The 21,737-nt window shown below is 44.6% G+C and overlaps 1 protein-coding gene across 35 annotated transcripts in view; it reads left to right on the top strand.

Moving 5' to 3' along the window:
- Window positions 1–2,575: 2,575 nt before the first annotated feature.
- Window positions 2,576–21,737, top strand: part of PER3 (period circadian regulator 3) — a 60,808-nt gene continuing 41,646 nt past the window's right edge. For 19 of the 35 annotated variants that reach the window (XM_008975674.6, XM_055104416.2, XM_063594989.1 and 16 more), the window contains exons 1-9: window positions 2,576–2,688; window positions 2,945–3,296; window positions 3,735–3,880; window positions 5,014–5,129; window positions 6,339–6,540; window positions 12,285–12,336; window positions 16,843–16,991; window positions 19,425–19,503; window positions 21,362–21,468. In XM_008975674.6, the coding sequence (XP_008973922.4) occupies window positions 3,169–3,296; window positions 3,735–3,880; window positions 5,014–5,129; window positions 6,339–6,540; window positions 12,285–12,336; window positions 16,843–16,991; window positions 19,425–19,503; window positions 21,362–21,468 (979 nt within the window). In that variant the 5' untranslated portion in view covers window positions 2,576–2,688; window positions 2,945–3,168. Of the gene's footprint in view, window positions 3,297–3,734; window positions 3,881–5,013; window positions 5,130–6,338; window positions 6,541–12,284; window positions 12,337–16,842; window positions 16,992–19,424; window positions 19,504–21,361; window positions 21,469–21,737 lie in introns of all 35 variants that reach the window. The other 16 variants (XM_063594990.1, XM_055104414.2, XM_055104404.2 and 13 more) reach the window with 3 other exon arrangements.

The following is a 21,737-nucleotide window of genomic DNA, read 5'->3' as shown; positions in this document are numbered from 1 at the left end:
TACACAATTACCAAAATTCAGGATGTGGCTTTGGAGTTCCCTAAATAGATGGTCTTTCTAAAGTGATGTGCAGAGCCGACCCCGTCTGTGGTAGACTAGATGGCTGCTGGCATGGACCCTGGGATAGATGAGTGGACAGGTGAGGGACATCCCCAGACACATGGCTCTGTTCCTGTAGATCCTTTTTCCCTCATGAATGTATTTCCATTCTTATCATAGAACCCCTAGGAAACAATATAATACGGGTGGAAGAGGACTTTTGCTTATGTTTACAATAGGAAAATCCAAGTCCCTTTCCCGAATTACAGGTCCCACGATGATCTGGTCCTTTCTAGTTTTCTGACTTCATGTCACACGACTCTCCAGCTCTCTCTTCTCCAAGCAAGGTACTCCACCAAAGTATAGCTGTTGACATTGGAGAGACTTGTGCCCATGAGACTTTCAACATCAGGGTGTGGCTTGAAGGCCAGAGTTAGCTATGAATGAAAACAGGCAAGGAAGCCCTGAGGGAGAAATGGACCTGATAAAGTTTGTTTCGGTTTCTCATCAGCAAACTGACTTCTTTCCAAAGGTCTTCTGCAGGTACTTTCAGCTCTGCCGGGTCTACTTCCTCACCCGCGGCAGGCTCCTCTCATCTCAGGTTGAAATCCGCCTTCCCCACTCGCGGCAGGCGCCTCTCATCTCAGGTTGAAATCGCCTTCCCAGAGGCCTGCCCTGCTGATCTGACTAAGCAGGCTCTGGCCTCCCCGCTCCACCTCTCTCCCAGTTACTCTTCCTTCCAGTAGTTTGTTTTCTACACATCGCTTTAGGCTTTATGAACTTGTTTATGGGGTTGTTTGTATGGCTTCTCAATAAAACATCAACTCCCTTGGTGGCAGGGACTTTGGGCCACTGTTCCATCCGCTGGGATTCCAAGCGTCCCTACCCAGATCTGCACGCAATAAATGCTTGCTGAACGAATGCAGTTTGACAAAACCCAGCTTCGGAGGAGAGCAAGCCAACCTAGAGTATCGCTTGGAAGAATAAGGTGGTTTATTCAATACCTAACATGAACACTCACCTCACTTTTCCCCTCTTCCTTTACATACAATTTCATCCATCCAACAAATACTGAATATTTTTTCTGTACCAGGCAGCGAAGAGGGGCGGCACTCTGCACTGTACCTTTCATTTCTAACATGTTGAGATACTAAACTGAGCTTTCAGACATTTTTTTAAAGGGCTCTACAACTTCCTTTTCTGAAACAGTGTCTTTTACGTTTGTCTTCCTCCAGTTGCCAAATGAATCTAATTTTAGGAAGTGCAGGTAAGTGTTTTAAGTTCCACCGTCAAAATTCTGTTTCTGGGCCGGTGCAGTGGCTCACGCCAGTAATCCCAACATTTTGGGAGACCGAGGCCAGCAGATCACTGGAGCTTAGGAGTGTGAGAACAGCCTGGCTAACACAGACCATCTTTACCAAAAACACAAAAATTAGCCAGGTGTGGTGGCTGCACCTGTAGTTCCAGCTACTCGGGAGGCTGAAGCAGGAAACTGGCTTGAGCCCAGAAGACGGAGGTTGCAGTGAGCCGAAATCGCGCCACTGCACTCCATCCAGCCTGGACAACAGAGCAAAACCCTGTCTCAAAAAATAAAAAATCTGTTTCTAAAAATCGGGTGGGCTTTTTACCAGGGCTGCTTTATGGCCCGGTTCCTCCAAGTCCACCCCACTCACCCAAAGAGTTAGCGGAGGATGGGGGCGGTTGGGGTGGGCTCGGTAGGTCACGGGCGGTGAACCGCGGGAACCCAGAAAGACGCCCAAAGCACGATGAGGACCGCTGCCGGCAGCCCGCCCCACCCTGGGCTCCTCCCCACACCCGCTCGGGCAGCCGGGAGCCACCTACAAACTCCAGGACTCGACCCCAGAGCGCTGGCCTGGGCCGCCCCTGCCCGCCCCCAGTCCCCGCCTCTCCCTCCCTCTTCTGCCCCCGCCCTCGACACCGTCGCCCCCCCGCCCCTGCCTCTCGCTCCCCACGTCTCTCGGCACCCCCGCTCCCATCCGCCCCCCCCGTCCCCGCCTCTCGCCCCCATCCGTCCCCATTTCCAGCCTCCCCCTGACCCCGACTCAAGCCCCCCCGACTCCGCCTCTCGCCCCTCTCTGCCCCCGCCTCTCACTCCCCTCTCCTTCCCCGACCGCCTCTCACGTGGAGGTTGGGCCAGACCCGCCCCGCCCCACAGAGCCCGGGTCCCGCCCCCACGTGGCTGGCAGCTTCCTGGCCCTATCATTTCTGCCGTGGCTTCAGCGGCTCCGCCCCGGCGCCGTGCCAGGGGGCCGGACACTCCAGTCGCGCGGCACAGGCCTGAGGCCGCTGAGGGCCACCCCGCCCCCTGCCCGCCCGCCGGCCTGCCGGGATTGGCCGAGCGCCGGCCTCCGCCCGAGCCCGCGCGTTATGTAACGCTCCCCGGGGGCCCCGCCCCCTCGCCCTGGCTTATATAACCCGGGCGCACCGGCTCGTGCCCCGCCCCAGGGCCAATGGAGGCCTGCGGAGTAGGCCCCGACGACCAATCGCGCGGCCCGGGGGCGGGGCCGGTCACGCGGCGGCGGGGGGCGCGGCGCCGGCTGCTGACCGGCACGCGGCGGGCCTCGAGACTGCGCGCGGGCGGCCAAGGGGGCGAGTGGCTGTGCGCGGGGCCAAGGGCGGGGGCAGTAGGTGAGTGCGCGGCCGGGCGGGAGTTCTGGGCACTCGCGCGCGGCGGAGGAGCCCCGCGAGCCCTGCCCTCGGTACTGGGGGCCCCCGGAGCGTGGCGCTTCCGAGCCACCCGCCTCCCCAGGCCCCAGCCCTCGGCGCGCGGGAAAGTTGGGGCAGAGGGGAGGACCGCGCGGTCCGGGCGCCCCAGCCAGCCAGGCCGCTGGCGTCGGACTGTCTGTTCCGCTTGTCCCTTGTCACCCTTGTCTCCTCCCCCTAGGCCGGAGTCCTGAAAGTCGAGCGAGCTCCGGGTTTTGAAAATGCTGGAGGGAAAAGCTCCTCGGAGATGAGCGTGACCCCCTGGCTCGTGGTGGCCGCCTGTTGTCACTAACGCCATGGCGGGGACCGGAGTGAGAAACCGGTGTCTGTCACTGACTGCAAAGTGAGCGAGAAGCAGGCTGCGGGCCGTCCCAGCACGACGTGGAGCCCCGCGGAGACCTGGAGATGCCCCGCGGGGAAGCTCCTGGCCCCGGGAGACGGGGGGCTGAGGACGAGGCTCTGGGCGAAGAATCGGGGGAGCGGTGGAGCCCCGAGTTCCATCTGCAGAGGAAATTGGCGGACAGCAGCCACAGGTGACGCGCTGGCTTCAGGCCGAGGGCCCCATGCGTTCGTTGTCGTTCCCTGGAGCGGGGAAAGGGGGACCTAAATCTTTTTATTCTTTTGTTTTCAAGCCCAGGGGAAAGTGTAAAGGGGAGACTCGGGCAATGTAGGATGAAGTGATCCGTGACACTGAAGAAAATTACCGAAGAGTATCAGGAGGGGAAAGTGGTTACAAAAGTTAGCTGAGTTGGGGCTCAAGTGAATTAAGGGAAAGTAAGTGGAGAATGTTTGTCATTCACCAGTTGCTTTGCCTCGAGTTCCCCACCTGGAGGAAGAGGGGTCACCACCCTGTGGACGGATGCCGGTAGAGCACTTAGAAACTTACCTGGCTTGCAGTTTGTGTTCCCTAAACCGCAAGATGCTGTTGTCTTCACAGGATGAAGTTGTAATTTTTTTTTTTTATCTTCCAGTGAACAGCAAGATCGAAACAGAGTTTCTGAAGAACTTATCATGGTTGTCCAAGAAATGAAAAAATACTTCCCCTCAGAGAGACGCAATAAACCAAGCACTCTAGATGCCCTCAACTATGCCCTCCGCTGTGTCCACAGCGTGCAAGGTAAACAAGCCGGAGAGAAATTTGATCCTACGAATGCACCAGGACTCACACAAGCAGCCGGAGGAGTGGTCAGTGGGGTCTCAGTCAGACAAATAATTTGAGCTTTTTCTGGTGCTTTGTGGAAGATGAGCAAATCTACGCCGATTCCATTCGTATCTTAATTGTTCACATGTGAAAGACCAGGAAAACTTTATCTGTATAATAGTGTATAATACCTATGCAATGTTTTGCTCATTTGTTGCAAGAGAGTAGAGTTTAGCCTAAGCACGTTTTGAAGGCTGACCTTTTAAAGAAATATTGTCTTCTATGGAAGTTATGGGGAAAAAATGCATTCCACGAAATAGTTACCTTTACATGCCGTACACATACTTTCAAAATGCGGTAATGAGGCTGGGCGCGGTGCCTCACGCCTGTAATCCCAGCACTTTGGGAGGCCGAGGCGGGCAGATCACGAGGTCAGGAGATCGAGACCATCCTGGCTAATACGGTGAAACCCCGTCTCTACTAAAAATGCAAAAATTAGCTGGGTGTGGTGGCGGGCGCCTGTAGTCCAGCTATTCGGGAGGCTGAGACAGGAGAACGGCGTGAACCCGGGAGGCGGAGCTTGCAGTGAGCCGAGATCGCGCCACTGCACTCCCGCCTGGGTGACAGAGCGAGACTCTGTCTCTAAAAAATAATAATGATAAAAATGCAGTAATGATATATCAGGAATTTACCAAACTAAAAATGAACCATTGTAAACACTTTTTCTCTCTGACATTTCCAGGGATTTCATTAAAGCCATATTCTCTTTAGCACAAACCTCAGTGCTTCATATATGATATGTTCCTGAATGATAGAGTACTGTTTCTGCTTCCCCCGCAAAAAAACTGTGTATGCATCTGAAATTTTTAGTTAGTACCTTAAATGTATTTTGCTTCCTGTGATCCAGAACATGCAGAATTCATAAAATCAAATCTTAAGTTTGCACAACTGTCAGTATTTTAGGTAAAAGCAGAAAATGATTTGTTTTTGAGAAAAATGCACTGAGGTGTTCTCATCCGAAAAAAATAATCCAGCTTGATAGTGATGAAATGGTTTCCTAAAGATACTGTTGTCACTGGACTACCTGTTTATCTCCCTGTGTTTCTTAGCAAACAGTGAGTTTTTCCAGATTCTCAGTCAGAATGGAGCACCTCAGGCAGATGTGAGCATGTACAGTCTTGAGGAGCTGGCCGCTATTGCTTCAGAACACACTTCCAAAAACACAGTAAGAATTCATGCATTTTGCCATATCAACCTGGGTGACTTTTCCTAAGGGCCTGCTCTAGATGTAGGTTTTTAAGAAGGATAACGTTTCAGCAACCAGAATTTGAGAGAAGCAAAGGAGGAACTGCTAAAGAGGCATGGTGTAGCTTCTCCGCCCTTGCCAGAGAAAACATCTAAAAGCAGAAGCAGCCCGTTCTGTGGTTCTGTGTGCTGTGTAGTTCAGTGACTTTGGTTATGAGGTGCTTCTAGCTCCTTAGCATTCCTGAGCTCTCTTGAATTAAGAGAAAACAAAAATTACACTGCAGAGTAATTTCCTGCACCTTATTCTAATCTCCGAATTGTTAATTTCTATTGATATCATTCTTAGTTCCAATATCTACTACTTCAAGTTGTAACAACTGGATGTTATAGAACAGGTGAGTTGAGATGCTGTCATTTTTCCTAAAATTTTGGAAGAGACCTTTAGTATATCTTTTTTTAATCTCTCTTCTTGTTTGACAGAGTAATCTTCATGTTTGGTTGATACGGTGGAGATTACTTATTTTAAGTAACATAATTGTTACTTAAAGATTTTGTAATAGTGGAACGTGAGCAATCCCTACTATTATAACAGTGCTTATTTTATGGACTGGTGTGTACATAGTACTGTAGGAGGTGCTATGGAGATTTTTAAAAATAGCATAAGGAAATATTTGTCTTTTAAGATACTTAAAGCTAGAGAGGAAAGTATGCCAATGCTAGCAAACACAAACTGCTGATTATAAATAAGTTTCATTTATGTGTAATGGAAGAAATTAGAGCAGTGATGCTTATGTAATGAGGTTTGTCAAGGACAGCTTCTTGAAGAAGGTGAATCTTCAGTGTGTCTTAAAGCATAGAATCTGCGTTGATGACGAGAACACCGTCCACCCAGGTGTATGGCACAGTTTGCAGAGAAGTTATGTGCCATACGTATTTTAGTCTGCATAGAATAAGCTAGTATATTTTTTGGCATAGAAATTGAACCTTCAGTAGGTGAAGTGCAGGTCTTAGGAGAAGATTTAAGAAGCATGTTGAAGAAAATTATTTGAGGAGTTTTGTTGCATTTGTAGGTTGTGCCTGTGTATTTTAAGATACTGATCATGTTAGAGATCCAGAAGAAATTTACCTTTCAGGGAATATTGCTAGTGAGTATCTCAATATTTGCATTTATTTTAAATGTTTTTCATAGGATACCTTTGTGGCAGTATTTTCATTTCTGTCTGGAAGGTTAGTGCACATTTCTGAACAGGCTGCTTTGATCCTGAATCGTAAGAAAGATGTCCTGGCGTCTTCTCACTTTGTTGACCTGCTTGCACCTCAAGACGTGAGGGTATTCTACGCGCACACTGCCAGAGCTCAGCTTCCTTTCTGGAACAACTGGACCCAAAGAGGTAACAGGACCAATGTTCAGATGTCTATCTTTCCTCATCAAGATCAGTTTCATTCTTACAGGAATAGTACAGAAATTAACATATTATTTAGAACATGCACACTATCTGGTTTTTCTTATTCCTGTTATAGAAAGTCACGTGATGAAAACAGCATTTTAAAAGCTTCTGATAACATACTCAATACGTTTGTTTCCATTTTGTCACATCTGTTTCACAGATTATATGTCATAAATATTATTTCATTACCAGCATATTGTATAGTGGTTTAGTTGCTATGAAGGCTCTGTTTCCTTTAAGTTAAAATTAAATGTTTTTCCTCCTTCATGATTTCCTTGTATGAGAAATTTTACTTTGGAGATAAAATTTGGATCATTAGGCTGGGCAAGGTGGCTCACGCCTGTAATCCCAGCACTTTGGGAGGTTGAGGCAGGTGGATCACCTGAGGTCAGGAGTTCCAGACCAGCCTGGCCAACATGGTAAAACCCCATCTGTACTAAAAGTACAAAAATTAGTCAGGCATGGTAGTGCATGCCTGTAATCCCAGCTACTCAGGAGGTTGAGGCACGAGAAGCACTTGAACCCAGGAGACAGAGGTTGCAGTGAGCCAAGATCACACCATTGCACTCCAGCCTGGGCGACAAGCGTGAAACTGTTTCTGGAAAAAAAAAAAAAAAAAATTCAGATCATTAGCTCTCTTACAGTTTTTCTTGCCCCTGAAACTTATGAGTCTTATTACTTTGTTTTCCTTCTGGAATGCTTTTTTTTCCTAATTCAAAGATGCCTATTGCAGTTTTCTTTGTGACATTCAGTCCTGTGTGATCTTAATTTATTTCTTTTTAGTCATCCTTCATTATTTTATATTCTTTGTGAAGTGTCTCTTAAAGAGCTTTAAAAAAAAAAAAAAAAATATATATATATATATATATATATATATATATCAGCGTTCTCTTTGATTCCAAGCCCTTCTCTCTAATTAAAAAAAAAAATTCATTGTAGTAAAAAACACATACAGTTTACCATCTGATATAGTTTGGCTGTGTCCCCACCCAAATCTCATGTTGAATTGTAACTCCCACAATTCCCATGTGTCGTGGGAGGAACCCAGTGGGAGATAATTGCATCATGAGGGCGTCTTTCCCATGCTGTTCTCGTGATAGTGGATAAGTCTCATGAGATCTGATTGCTTTAAAAATGGGAGTTTCTCTGCACAAGCTCTCTCTCTTTGCCTGCTGCCGTCCGTGTAAGATGTAACTTGCCCCTCCTTGCCTTCTGCCATGATTGTGAGGCTTCCTCAGCCACGTGGAACTGTAAGTCCATTAAACCTCTTTCTTTTGTAAATTGCCCAGTCTTGGGTCTGTCTTTATCAGCAGCATGCAAACGGACCTAATACACCATCTTAATCATTTTTAGGCATTCACTCCATTGCTGTGAAGGATGTTTACATTGTTGTGAAACAGATCTCCATAACTTTTTCATCTTCATATCTGAAATTCTATCTACTATTTCTAATTTTTTATCCAGTAGTTAATTTAATGAAGGATAGCTTTGCGTGTTTCTTCTTCCAATTATAGATTGCCCCATCTTTTAAAAATATTTTTACATAAGCTCTAGAAAACATGCATGTCATCCCTGCTTGCTTCTAGCTCATCTCTTTTCCCATCTTTCAAAAATACTGATTTTATTTCTCATCCCCTTTCCTAAATACACATTTTCAACCTTTGTCTGTATTTGTTTCTCTGCTTTTGTTAGCTGTTCATTCCGTAAACATTTATTTAATAATCACTGTGGGTCAAGAACTAGTCCGGATACAGATACAGCTGTGAACAGGACATACACAATATTGTCTGCCAGGTCTTTCCCATTTTTTCCCCACGTATTTTTCCTTCAGCACTGCCTGTGGCTTTTCAGCCTTTTCATTTTTGCTGATTACTGATTACTGCGATATTTCCCTTCTGTATTAGTCCATTCTTACGCTGCTATAAAGAACTATCTGAGACTGGGTAATTAATAAAGGAAAGAAGTTTAATTGACTCACAGTTCCACATGACTGGGGAGGCCTCAGGAAACTTACAATCATGGCAGAAGGGGAAGCAAACATGTCTTTCTACACATGATGGCAGGAAGGAGAAGAATGGGAGCCGAGTGAAGGAGGAAGCCCTTTATAAAACCATCAGATCTCTTGAGAACTTAGTATCATGAGAACAGCATGGGGGAAACTGCCCCCATGATTCAATTACCTCCCTCCGGGTTCCTCCCACCACACATGGGGATTGTGGGAACTACAATTCAAGATGAGATTTGGGTGGGGATACAGCCAAACCATATCATTCTGCTCTTAAGCCCTCCCAAGTCTCATGTCCTCACATCTCAAAATGCAATCATGCTTTTCCAACAGTCCCCCAAAGTCTTAGCTCATTCCAGCATTAGACCAAAAGTCCAAGTCCAAAGTCTCATATGTGACAAAGCAAGTCCCTTTCACCTATGAGCCTGTAAAATCCAAAGCAAGTTAGTTATCTCCTAGGTACAATAGAGGTACAAGCATTGGGTAAATACACCCATTTCAAATGGGAGAAATTGGCCAAAACAAAGGGGCTACAGGCCCCTTGCAAGTCTGAAATCCACTGAAGCAATAATTAAATATTAAAGCTCCAAAATAATCTCCTTTGACTCCATGTCTCACATCCAGGTCATGCTGGTGCAAGAGGTGGGCTCCTACAGCCTTGGGCAGCTCTGCCCTTGTGGCTTTGCAGGGTACAGCCTCCCTTATGGCTGGTTTCATGGGCTGGCATTGAGTGTCTGTGGCTTTTCTGGGCACACAGTGCAAGCTTTCGGTGGATCTACCATTCTTAGGTCTGGAGGATGGTGGCCCTCTTCTCACAGCTCCACTAGGCAGTGCCCCAGTGAAGACTGTGTGGGCTCCGAACCCAAATTTCCCTTACACATCTCTCTTAGCAGAGGTTCTCTATGAGGGCTCCGCCCCTGTAGCAAACTTCTGCCTGGACATCCAGGCATTTCCGTACATCCTCTGAAATCTAGGCAGAGGTTTCCAAACCTCAGTTCTTGTCTTCTGCACACCTGCAGGACCAACACCATATGGAAGCTGCCAAGGAATAGGGCTTGCACCCTCTGAAGCTATGGCCTGAGCTGTACCTTGGTCCCTTTTAGCCATGGCTGGAGGTAAAGCAGCTGGAATGGAGGGCACCATGTCCCAAGGCTACACAGAGCAGTGGGGGCCTGGACAGGCCCAGAAAACCATTTTTTCTCTCGTAGGCCTCAGCCTGTGATGGGAGGGGCTGCTGTGAAGTCTCTGACATGCCCTGAAGACATTTTCCCCATTGTCTTGGTGATTAACATTTGGCTTCTTGTTACTTCTGCAAATTTCTGTAGCAGGCTTGAATTTCTCCCCAGAAAATGGGTTTTTCTTTTCCGTTGCATCTTCAGGCTACAAATTTTCCAAGTTGTTATGCTCTGCTTCCTCTTTAATGCTTTGCTGTTTAGAAATTTCTTCCGTCAGATACCTAAATCATCTCTCTCAAGTTCAAAGTTCCACAGATCTCTAGGCCAGGAGCAAAAGTTGCCAGTCTCTTTGCATAGCAGAAGTGTCCTTTACTCCAGTCCCAACAAGTTCCTCATCTCTATCTGAGACCACCTCAGCCTGCACTTCATTGTCCATATCACTATCAGCATTTTGGTCAAAGCCATTCAACAAGTCTCTAGGAAGTTCCAGACTTTCCCACATTTGCTTGTCTTCTTCTAAGCCCTCCAAACTGTTCCAGTGTCTGCCTGTTACCCAGTTCCAAAGTCACTTCCACATTTTTGGGTATCTATGGCAGCACCCCACTCTTTGCAGTACAAGTTTACTGTATTAGTCCATTCTCATGCTGCTAATAAAGACATACCCAAGACTGGGTAATTTCTAAAGGAAAGAGTTTTAATTGACTCAGTTCAGCATGGCTGGGGAGGCCTCAGGAAACTTAACAATCATGGCAGAAGGGGACATGTCCTTCACGTGGCAACAGCAAGGAGAAGCGCCAAGCAAAAGGGGGAAAAGCCTCTTATAAAACCATGAGCTCTCATGAGAACTCACTATCACGAGAACGGGATGACGGCAACCACCCCCATGATTCAGTTACCTCCCACCAGGTCCCTCCCTTGACATGTGGGGATTATGGGAACTACAATTCAAGATGAGATTTGGGTGGGGACACAGCCAAACCATATCACCTTTTATGTAAAATCTTAATATGCCCTGAAATAATTCTTTTGGATCTCAAAATTCACTTATGCCATAAGGCACGATATAATTCTAGTTTACTCTTTATATTGTACTTTTGCCTTATGAATCTCAAGGATTGATACTCTTACTGAGAGCAGTTGGTTAATGCCACCCCCTTTATAGGCTATGCCTGCGTTACCCCCTTCGATTCCTTACTTTGAGCACATAGAACATCAAGAGGACTTAGGAAGCAGTCCACTCAGCTGTTGTCAACCTCTGGTCCTGTATTAGAATATGTTTCTATTTAACATGTCTTGTACAAACCTCTTAGAAGGATCTGACCATTACTTCTTCAGAGTACGCTTTTAGAAACAAGCATCACATATTTACAGCCTAGGAATGGAAATGCACTGTGGGTGCACGTCTGCTGTCTTAGATCACGTAGTCTAGCTTTCAGTGGTCCAGGACTTCTAGTGAGTGCAGTTAGAGTTCATGTGTCTGGTGTGATGAATAAATGGTATAAGCAAACTGACCTCACAGTAGAGGCCGTTTTCTGTAGAAGATTATACCAATCTTCAGTGCTTTATTAATGCTTTCTGACTCTTCTGTGATCGTCTCTTAGAAGTATCAAGCCCTGGGCTGCTTATTCAATATTTTGGTTGTTTTGGATTTTCACTGTTTATGCTACCTTCAGTGTATATTTTTTGAACATCTCACAGTTTTCCATGGTTCCTATAACTGAAGACTTCTTGTTTCAGTGAACAAATGCCCAAAAGATATTCAGGAAGCTCTAATCAGAGGAAATACATATAGTCAACAAACACTGGGCAGAAATTTCAGTCCCCTCATCTCCTAAGGCAAATTTAGACATTTCTGAATTATCACCTCATAAATCAATAAAATGGGTGCAGAAATCAATGGAATTGCTAGCAAATCATTGGCATGAGGGTTGTGAGAAAACATTAATAAAACTCTGAAGATTGGTACAGTTTTCTGGAGGGTTATCCATACACAATGAAGTCATAAAACGATTCTATCATTTAACCTAGGAACACAACTTTTTGAAATTTATCCAAAGAAAGAGCTTAAAGAAAAAAAGAAAATTATATATCGTATAGCTAAGAAGCTGAAAATAGTCTGAATTCCCAACTTTTTAGAAAGGTCCAGACTATTACAATGGGATGGAATATTACCACCAGAATAATTGTGTCCAAGGATCATTACATTGACCTTTGAGATGATGAACATGGGCAGTTTGGGAACTATGAAAAGTAGTAAGGGTAAGAGATAAAGCCGATTCTCACTGTTATACCTGAGGTTCACGGTTCCAGTACCAAAACCAATACTAGTATTTCCCAATTCTAGTATTGTGACTGGATCTCAAAATGAAGGAAGAGGGTTCTATTTTAATCAAGGAGATCTCTCTCTTTTTTAAAAAATAGTTTGTTGTTTGGTAATGGTGCAACATTGTTTCACTGAGAAAGACCTGGATAAGAGGGAGTGACTGACCAGGCATCTTTCTTTCTAGCAGCTGCACGGTATGAATGTGCTCCGGTGAAACCTTTTTTCTGCAGGATCCGGTAAGTATAGTGGCTCGTGGAAGCCAGCAACAGTGGATTATGTTCTGAGTTTATTTTGCAGTTAGTTTGATTCTTGTGTATTCAGCTCACTTCTGTTGCGAGTTACAAAAAATAAGACTTGGTTCTTGCCACAAGGAGTTCGTATTTTGATTGAGAAGAGACATACTCGTGAGAAAACTAGATAATAATGAAATAGGAGGCTGGGCACAGTGGCTCACACCTGTAATCCTAGCACTTTGAGAGGCAGAGGCGGAGGCGGGCGGATCACAAGGTCAAGGGGTCGAGAACATCCTGGCCAACATGGTGAAACGGCGTTTCTACTAAAAATACAAAAATTAATTAGACGTGGTAGTGCACGCCTGTAGTTCCAGCTACTCGGGAGGCTGAGGCAGGAGAATAGCTTGAACCTGGGAGGTGGAGGTTGCAGTGAGCTGAGATGGCGCCATTGCACTCCAGCCTGGCAACAGAGCGAGACTCTGTCTCAAAAAAAATAAAAATAAATAATAATGCGATAGGAAAAAAGTCTAGAAAATTCTTAACTCTAGGAGTGTATAAGAATCACTAGATGTGAAGTACACTTTAAAATGACCATTGTTTTGGGCTCTTTTTTGTTTAGCTTTTTGTTTTTCAGTTACATTTAAAATTAATTTTTGAAATTTTTAATAGCTTTAAAGAAAGCAAGAGATTTATATTTGTGAGAAGGATTTAAAAGATCTAGAGACAGTGAACCAGAAGAAAACAGATGAAAATTTTAACAGTAGTTGATTGCTGGTAGGAATTACTACTGAATTTTTTATCTTCTAAATTTGCTGCAATATATTATTAGTGTTCCTTTTATGTTATATACATAATATATAATTATATATTCTGTTATGTTATATATTATGTATATAAGATGATATAATATGTTCTTTTGTAATAAGAACAAATATTTTGAAATGACATTGTGATTGCCAGTTTTAGTATTGAAGTTACTAAATGCTCAAGATGTTTAGAGAGAAGAAAAACCCTCATGATGAAATAGTCTAATATTCCAGTACTCCATGGAACTGGGGGACTTGAGCTCATAGGCTCTGGATGCTTGGCAGGGATGGCCTGAGAAAGGGCACAGCGGTGGGAGGGGCTGTCTTGTTCCAGTGGGTCATTCACAAGTGAGTTGTATGAAGATCTTAGAACAGTTCCTGCCTCCTAATAAGTGCTATATGTGTTTCTGATGTTAATTAATATTTTGGGGTGCTTTCTCTGAGCCAGGCACTTTGTCAGTGCTGGGATCCAAACAGTTCTTGCCTCACGTACCTTAAATTCTGTGAGGAGGAGACCAATAATAAACACATATTCAAATGCCTGTGTTGGCTGGTGATAAGTTGTGTGTAGACAGTAAAGCAAGGAGCGGGAGTTCTGGGAAGCGGGAGATTGCCGTTGTATTCAGGGTGATCCAGGAACTCTTAGGAAGCCTAATTGGAAACAGCGACCAGAAGGAGGGCAGGGGGTGAGCCACACCAGTATCTGAGGGGTGGCAAGTGTCTGAGAAAGTGTGTTCCAGGCAGAGGGAGCAGCAGGCGCAGAGGCCCTGGGGTGGGCCATGCCTGGCCTGTGGGAGGAGTGACACGGAGCTGCTGTGGCCCGAGTGGAGGAAGGAACGAGGATGGAAGAAGACGGGAAAGCACGGGCCACACCACAGGGAGCAGTGACTTCTGCACGAAGTGTTTTCTTTCAGTTTATCACTTGCTTATTTTCAAAACGTTTTACTTTGGGAATTTTCAAACATAACACAAAAGAAGAGAAGATAATGTAATGAACTGCTACGGTGTCATCACCCAGCTTTTTAAGAACTCGAACCCTGGCCAGTCTGGCGTCATCTCTGCCAGCAGCAGTTCTTTAACCCCCTCTTCCCAGGTTACCAGGCAGCGTAGCTCAGATCTCGTCTGATTTCCTGCATCAGTATTTCAGAATGTCATTCTAAGAGAGAAAGTTCTCATTCACGTTTGTGGGGTTCAAAATGGTCCCATCTTTGGCCAGTAGGAATCCCTTTGGGTTGGCCCCTGTACCCTTGTGAGAGTGGCCCATGGTCTTTGACAGCTTCCATTGTTTTAAGCATGAGACGCCCCAGACCCATTTTAGACATTCCTTAGCCCAGACTTGGCATCAGCCATTTCTCTAAGGATCCCTGGTTCCTTGTGGTGGGAAATGGCATTCACATTTGGAGGCCAAATCTGGATGGTAGGGATGGTTATTGCTACAGGGTTATCATTGCATCTAGAAATTTTCAGTGAACAGAGGTAGGAAACGTTCATTTCAGTTTCCTTTTTTTTTTTTTTTTTTTTTTTGAGACAGGATCTCACTGTGTCCCCCAAGCTGGAGTGCAGTGGCACGATCTCGGCTCACTGCAATCTCTGCCTCCTGGGTTCCAACAATTCTCCCACCTCAGCCTCCCGAGTAGCTGGGACTACAGGCATGCACCGCCACAGCTCATTTTTATATTTTTTGTAGAGACGGGGTTTCTCCATGTTGGCCAGGCTGGTCTCGAACTCCTGGCCTCAAGTGATCCAACCTCCTCGGCCTCCCAAAGTGTTGGGATTACAGGCGTGAGCCACCATGCCTGGCCCGGAAACAGTTTCCAATATGAAAGACTGGTGTTGGCTGCAGTGTTGAAGATACTTTGGAGGGGGAAGAAGGGAGGCAGGGAGGGCAGTTAGAGGTTGTTACAGAGGTACAGGCTATAGGCCAGCGTTCCGGGGGGAGGTATAAATATTTGTATATTCTGGATATTTTTTACCCTTGATCTTAGCCAAAAGGCCAAGAAGCGATATTCTGGATATTTTTAGAGAACAAATTACCAGAATTTATTAATGGGTTATATTTGGAGTGAGTGTGAAGTAAGAGTCAAGGATAATACCAGGAGTTTTGGGCTGGAGTTATCATTTTTTGAGGCAGACAAAATTCTAGGAAAATCAACTTCCTGGAGGTGGAGAGAAAGAATGTGGTGCTTAGTTTTAGATAAGTTAAGTTTGAGATACCTGTTGAATATCCAAGTTGAGACTCTATGAGAGTCTGGAGTTAAGGAAAACTTTTAGGCTAGAGGTAGATATTTGGGTCATCAGCGTGTAAATGGCATTTAAAACCTTTGGACTGGATGAGCCTGGAAAATGCATTCGTGGATGTGGAGGGAAGCTGGAAGGTGTGAGCATGGATGTGGGTCGGCAGTACCGGGACACAGCTCACTTCCCGGTGATTCTCTTTTCTTGGTGAAATGGGAAGCAAGGTCATCAGTTGAGGGTGCAGAGTGGGAGAAGATTCTGTAGTGTGTGGTAGAAGAGAAAGAGCAAGGTGGGGCTGGGCGCAGTGGCTCACGCCTGTAATCCCAGTACTTTGGGAGGCCAAGGTGGGCTGATCACCTGAGGTCAGGAGTTTGAGACCAGCCTGACGAACATGGTGAAACCCCATCTCTACTAAAAATACAAAAATCATCTGGGCGTGGTGGCACGCACCTGTAATCCCAGCTACTCGGGAGGCTGAGGCAGGAGAATCGGCTTGCACCCAGGAGGTGGAGGTTGCAGTGAGCCAAGATTGTGCCATTGCACTCCAGCCTGGGCAACAGAGCGAGACTCCGTCTTTAAAAAAAAAAAAAGAGAGAAAGAAAAAGGCGAGGTGGAAGTAGGAACAGACTAGAGAATCTCTGGCAGTACTAAAGAGCCCCTCAGGATTGGTAGTCACACCTTTACGTGCTGGCGAGAGAGTAAATGGATGATTGGTAAAAGTGGGGGAGTGTGAATTCAGTCTTGGGCTTTTTGACTTCTAGGTGAAGTGGCATCTCCCAGTAGAAGCATCCGCTGGGCAGCTGCAGTGGTAACACCGGGTGATGATCTTTGAAGTCATCAATCAGAGCCTCCCCTGCCGAGAGGTTCTTTGTGAGGAGTGGAAAGGGGTGCGCCCTCTGGGCCAGGGACAGGGCTTGCTGAACTCGGTTTTAGCCTCAACTTTTTCTTTCCTCCTCAGCCAGATGCCTTTATAGATGGAGCGCCTGACCTCATGCAAGGGCCCTCATCACTGAAGCTGGAGACGAAATTGGTTCTTAGAGAGTGTAGAAAGGGACGACTGAGAACTAGCCCCGGGGCATGATTGCAGGGGACCCTGTTTTCTCTCTTGTGACACCTGTTGTAGCTATGTGAAATGAGACAGTTATGCTTGTCCCTCTTCACAGCAGAAGGGGAAAAGTCAAACTGGGAATTCATCACATGGAGGCCAGGAGAAAAGTCATGGAACCACTAATTCTGTTTTTGCACTCACAGTAATCTAAGCCAGTTATTTACACAACCTCTTACTCGTTGAATAATATCGAAAATTTAAGCTAACATATTCTCTCTTTTGAAAACAAACATGTTTAAACATTTTAGATGTGGGTATGTCTCTCTTGGAAATTACCAATAAAATATTTCTCCCAGCCTTGTTTCGCCATGGGCCAGTAGGGTGCGTCAGGACCAGCACTAATATCTTTAATCTCCTCAGTGGAGGTGAAGACAGAAAGCAAGAGAAGTGTCACTCCCCATTCCGGATCATCCCCTATCTGATTCATGTACGTCACCCTGCCCAGCCAGAATCGGAATCGGAACCTTGCTGTCTCACTGTGGTTGAAAAGATTCACTCTGGTTATGAAGGTAAGTCAGTAGATAAGATGCAGAAATGTCAGCAATCAGATAGGAACATGGGAAAGTCTGTTTACGTCAGTCATAGAACAACAAAAAGAGCTCTTGGGTCTCCAATTTGACCCTTAAACTCTTCAGGCATTTGAAGCTGGTTTTCATTGATGTCTCTGTTTACTGACTTTTAGCTTCTTGTACGGTCATTGCCTTCATGGTCAGCATGGCTGAACGAATGGTCTCAGCACAGGACTTGGTGACAGATACAGTTTTCTAGTCCTCTCTCTGCTGGTGACCCATTCAGTGTAGCCTTTTGCTTGTGTTGTGTGAAATAAGAGTGCTGAAATTGTTTCCCAGAGAGGCCACAAGAGTGATTTTATGTTTTTGAAGTCTTCTGAAACTCCCTGAGTAAAATGTATATTTTATCTTTTACGAGCAGAACTATATTTCTAAATGCATATATCAATACATAGGCAGCTTCCATGTATTACTGAAAAGTCAGTTCAGATGTAAAATGACATATGCTTTCCTGCAAATTACCATCCTATGCAACAGTCACACAATAAAAACCACAGGGCTTATGGGAAAAATGGGTTTAGGAGCACAAAACTCAAAAGCTTAGTTGCGTATTAAAAATAAGACAGGAATTGAATAAAAGTGATAATCATGCTGGGCGCGGTGGCTCACGCCTGTAATCCCAGCACTTTGGGAGGCTGAGGCGGGTGGATCACGAGGTTAGGAGTTCGGGACCAGCCTGGCCAACGTGATGAAACCCCGTCTCTACTAAAAATTACAAAAATTAGCTGGGTGTGGTGGCGTGTGCCTGTAATCCCAGCTACTCAGGAAGCTGAGGCAAGAGAACTGCTTGAACCGGGACCCGGGAGGCGGAGGTTGCGGTGAGCTGAGATGACACCATTGCACTCCAGCCTGGGCAACAAGAGTGAAACTCTGTCTCAAAAAAAAAAAAAAAAAAAAATCATCATCATTTCATGCATGTTAAATGATTAGGAAATCTACAAACACTACAATAAATATGGCTCATACCACAGGACAGACTGAGGTAGCAGGTAGATGTTTGAGGTGTGTATGCATGTTTTTGTGTATTCTTTTTTTGTTGTTGTTTTGCTTTGCTTTGAGACAGGGTTTTGCTCTGTCACTCAGGCTGGAGTGCAGTGTGTGATCATGGCTCATTGCAGCCTCAGACTCCCGGGCTTCAGTGATCCTCCCACCCCAGCCTCCAGGGTAGTTAGGACCACAGGCACGCACCATCACGCCTGACTAATTTTATTTATTTATTTATTTTTTGTAGAGACAGGGTCACACTGTGTTGCCCAGGCTGTTCTCGAACTCCTGGGCTCTAGTGATCCTCCTGCCTTGGCCTCCTAAAGTGCTGGGATTATAGATGTGAGCCATCAGACCTGTTTTTGTGTATTTGTAAGTAGTTCCTTTGAACTGGATGCTGTTTTCTGCATTCACTTAAGGCTTCTTGAAAATGAAATAGTGCACAAGCAAATGAGATATTAGCATTTGCTCATACCATTCCCTAATATATCAATCACTTCATTTTTTTTTTTCTTGAGTCTCGCTCTGTTACCCAGGCTGGAGTGCAGTGGCACGATCTCGGCTCACTGCAACCTCCACCTCCTGGGTTCAAGCAATTCTCATGCTTCAGCCTCCCGAGTACCTGGGATTACAGGCACCCACCACCCCACCCTGCTAATTTTTGTATTTTTAGTAGAGACAGGGTTTTATCATGTTGGCCAAGCTCGTCTCAAATTCCTGACCTCAAGTGATCGGCCTCCCAAAGTGCTGGGATTACATGCGTGAGCCACCGAGCCCGGCGACACTTCATTTTTAAAGCAAGCATTAGAATAGAACTGACCATACCAATTTTATTACACAAAGAATATCCATATGGTACTAAATAACATTTGTAGTATTTTCGTTTGTTTAGTTATATGCAGCTACTAAATCTGATTAAACTTTTTAGTTACTCCAGTTTTAACTATTAAATGATTTATGATGAGCCAGGTGTGGTGGCAGGCGCCTGTAATCCCAGCTACTTGGGAGGCTGAGGCATGAGAATCGCTTGAACCTGGGAGGCGGAGGTTGCAGTGAGCCGAGATCATGCCACTGCGCTCCAACCTGGGGGATAGAGCGAGACTCTGTCTCCAAAAAAAAAAAAAAAGAAAACTATTGAATGTGCACATTCTTTCTCTCTGTTTAAAATTGACTTTAATAGGCTTCAAATTTTTACCTAATTAAAATGTAGTTAGTAATGAAATTATTATCATTTAACTGTAGCTTTGGCTGCTTGAAGGCCAGGCCCCTAAATGAGATTTCTACCATTTCATATAGATTTTGTTCTCTTTTTAATATGTGAAGTGGTTAGTTAGGTGGATAATTAATTAGATATTTGCCTTTAAATGGGTCTTTGTTTTTTTTCCTTAGCTCCTCGGATCCCAGTGAATAAAAGAATCTTCACCACCACACACACCCCAGGGTGTGTTTTTCTTGAAGTAGATGAAAAGTAAGTACTTCTTTAAGCCTAAAAGAAATTTGTTTCTGAAAATAAATATAAATGTGAAGAAGATTACATTATGTTTGCATGTTTATACATTATATAATTGAAATCTGTCCATTTGCCTATTTGATTTTTGTTACATGGAAATGTATGTTGTCTAAATTTTTAATATAAATATCTTGCATATTATAAAGTGATTACAAGTTGTATTTGATTTCTAAACAGTATGCTTTAGGTAGGCCAAGAATTATTTCATTTTACAGAGAAGACAATGAACCCACGGGCCAGTTTGCTGAGAACAGATGTATAGTATCTGATTGCGCTTAAACTGGGACCAAGACTCTGGTCTTCTAGCACTTATTCTGGTGTTATTTCCACTTGCCAAGTGCTTCTCAAATCAGTTTATGATGAAATTTCAGTTAGTCTGAAGTGGGGGCGAAGGTGGGGAGAACAGATTATTTTTTGTAAAGAATTGTTCTTTATTTTGAACTTCTGTCCTTCCTACTTTTGGGGGATGTTGAAATAGTCTTTGTTATTTAAAGGATAGTGATAGTAGGTAGTAGTTATTGCTTAATGCTGTTTTTTAATATCTGTATTTGGAAAAAGTAAATATCAGTATCACTACATCAGTATCCCACATTTTTTCCCCACATTTATTTTAACATTTTACTTACTCATGAAATTCAAAAATCTGGGAACCAACGCACCACACCACACATAACTGAAAAGCAAAAATGTCAGAAACATTTGCTTGATAATTTTTTATTTAAAAAATTTAACATCTGAAAATCAGTGTATTTGATAATGTCTACCCTGAAACCAAACAGTAATGTGTGAGATACTTAACCTGTATAAAGTAAGAAAATTCAGCTAAATATAATTCTAAAAATAGCTTAAATCTCTTGTATTAGAAAATATTTGTGGGTTTTTACACAGGGAAAATATTTACGGAATCCAGTTTTTTCTGAGGCATCCTTAGTCTTACCATCGTAAGTTTCCCATGAACCTTTATCCTGAAACTATTTCTGTGTACTAGCTGTCTGTCTATCTGATATTACCTTTTGGGTGACATTGTTTTTTTGTTTTGTTTTGTTTTTGAGATGGAGTCTCACACTGTTGTCCAGGCTGGAGTGCAGTGGTGCGGTCTTGGCTCACTGCAACCTCCACCTCCCTGGTTCAAGCAATTCACCTGCCTCAGCCTCCCAAATAACTGAGATTACAGGCACACACCACCACACCCGGCTAATTTTTTTATATTTTCAGTAGAGATGGGGTTTCACCATGTTGGCCAGACTGGTCTCGAACTCCTGACCTCAGGCAGTCTGCCCGCCTCAGCCTCCCAAAGTGCTGGGATTACAGGCGTGAGCCACCGTGCCTGGCCTAGGTGACATTGTTTTTATGTAATTTTAATTATGCTGTATGAATTAGCAACCTGCATTATTCATTTAACATCATCAGCATCTTTCTACGTTATGATGTGCTTTTTGTAGACTTTTTAAATGGCAACATAAACATAATTATGGAGGGCATCAGAGTCCTCTAAGGAACTTGCTAAAAATACAGATGCCTGGTCTTATTTCCAGAGCTTCTGATTTAGTAAGTGTACAGCGAGACTGTGGATCTGTATTTTAGCAAGTTTGCTAGATGATTTTGATGCAATGTGTCAGATAACCAACATGTGTTAGATTATACAGCCATTTCCCCCAGGATGGGCACTTGGGTTCTTTGCTGTTTTTATAAATGCTAAGATAAACAGCTTTGCATAAAATTGTCTCACATTTAGAATGAAATACAGAAGTATTTTTAAAAGTATATAAGAATTACCTGATGAGTATGCCACCTGTGTTGTGTATCTGTATCCCAGAGCAGTGCCTTTGCTGGGTTACCTACCTCAGGACCTGATTGGAACATCGATCCTAAGCTACCTGCACCCTGAAGATCGTTCTCTGATGGTTGCCATACACCAAAAAGGTCAGGACCTACTCCTTTATAGGAGGAAATGTTTTTCTCTCATTGATTTGTTCTAATTTTTCTTTTCATCTCACTAGAGCGCAACCTTTAACCAGAGAGGCATTACATTGAAGCTGCTAAAGCAATTGTTTTCTATTTAAACATACTAAAACAGGCCAGGCACAGTGGGTCACGCCTGTAATCCCAGCACTTTGGGAGGCCGAGGTGGGCGAATCGCCTGAGGTCAGGAGTTGGAGACCAGCCTGGCCAACATGGTGTAACCCATCTAT

The sequence above is a fragment of the Pan paniscus genome, chromosome 1 (assembly GCF_029289425.2).
Source record: "Pan paniscus chromosome 1, NHGRI_mPanPan1-v2.0_pri, whole genome shotgun sequence".
Taxonomy (NCBI): Eukaryota; Metazoa; Chordata; class Mammalia; order Primates; family Hominidae; genus Pan; species Pan paniscus.
This window is presented reverse-complemented; position numbering and strand designations above follow the sequence as displayed.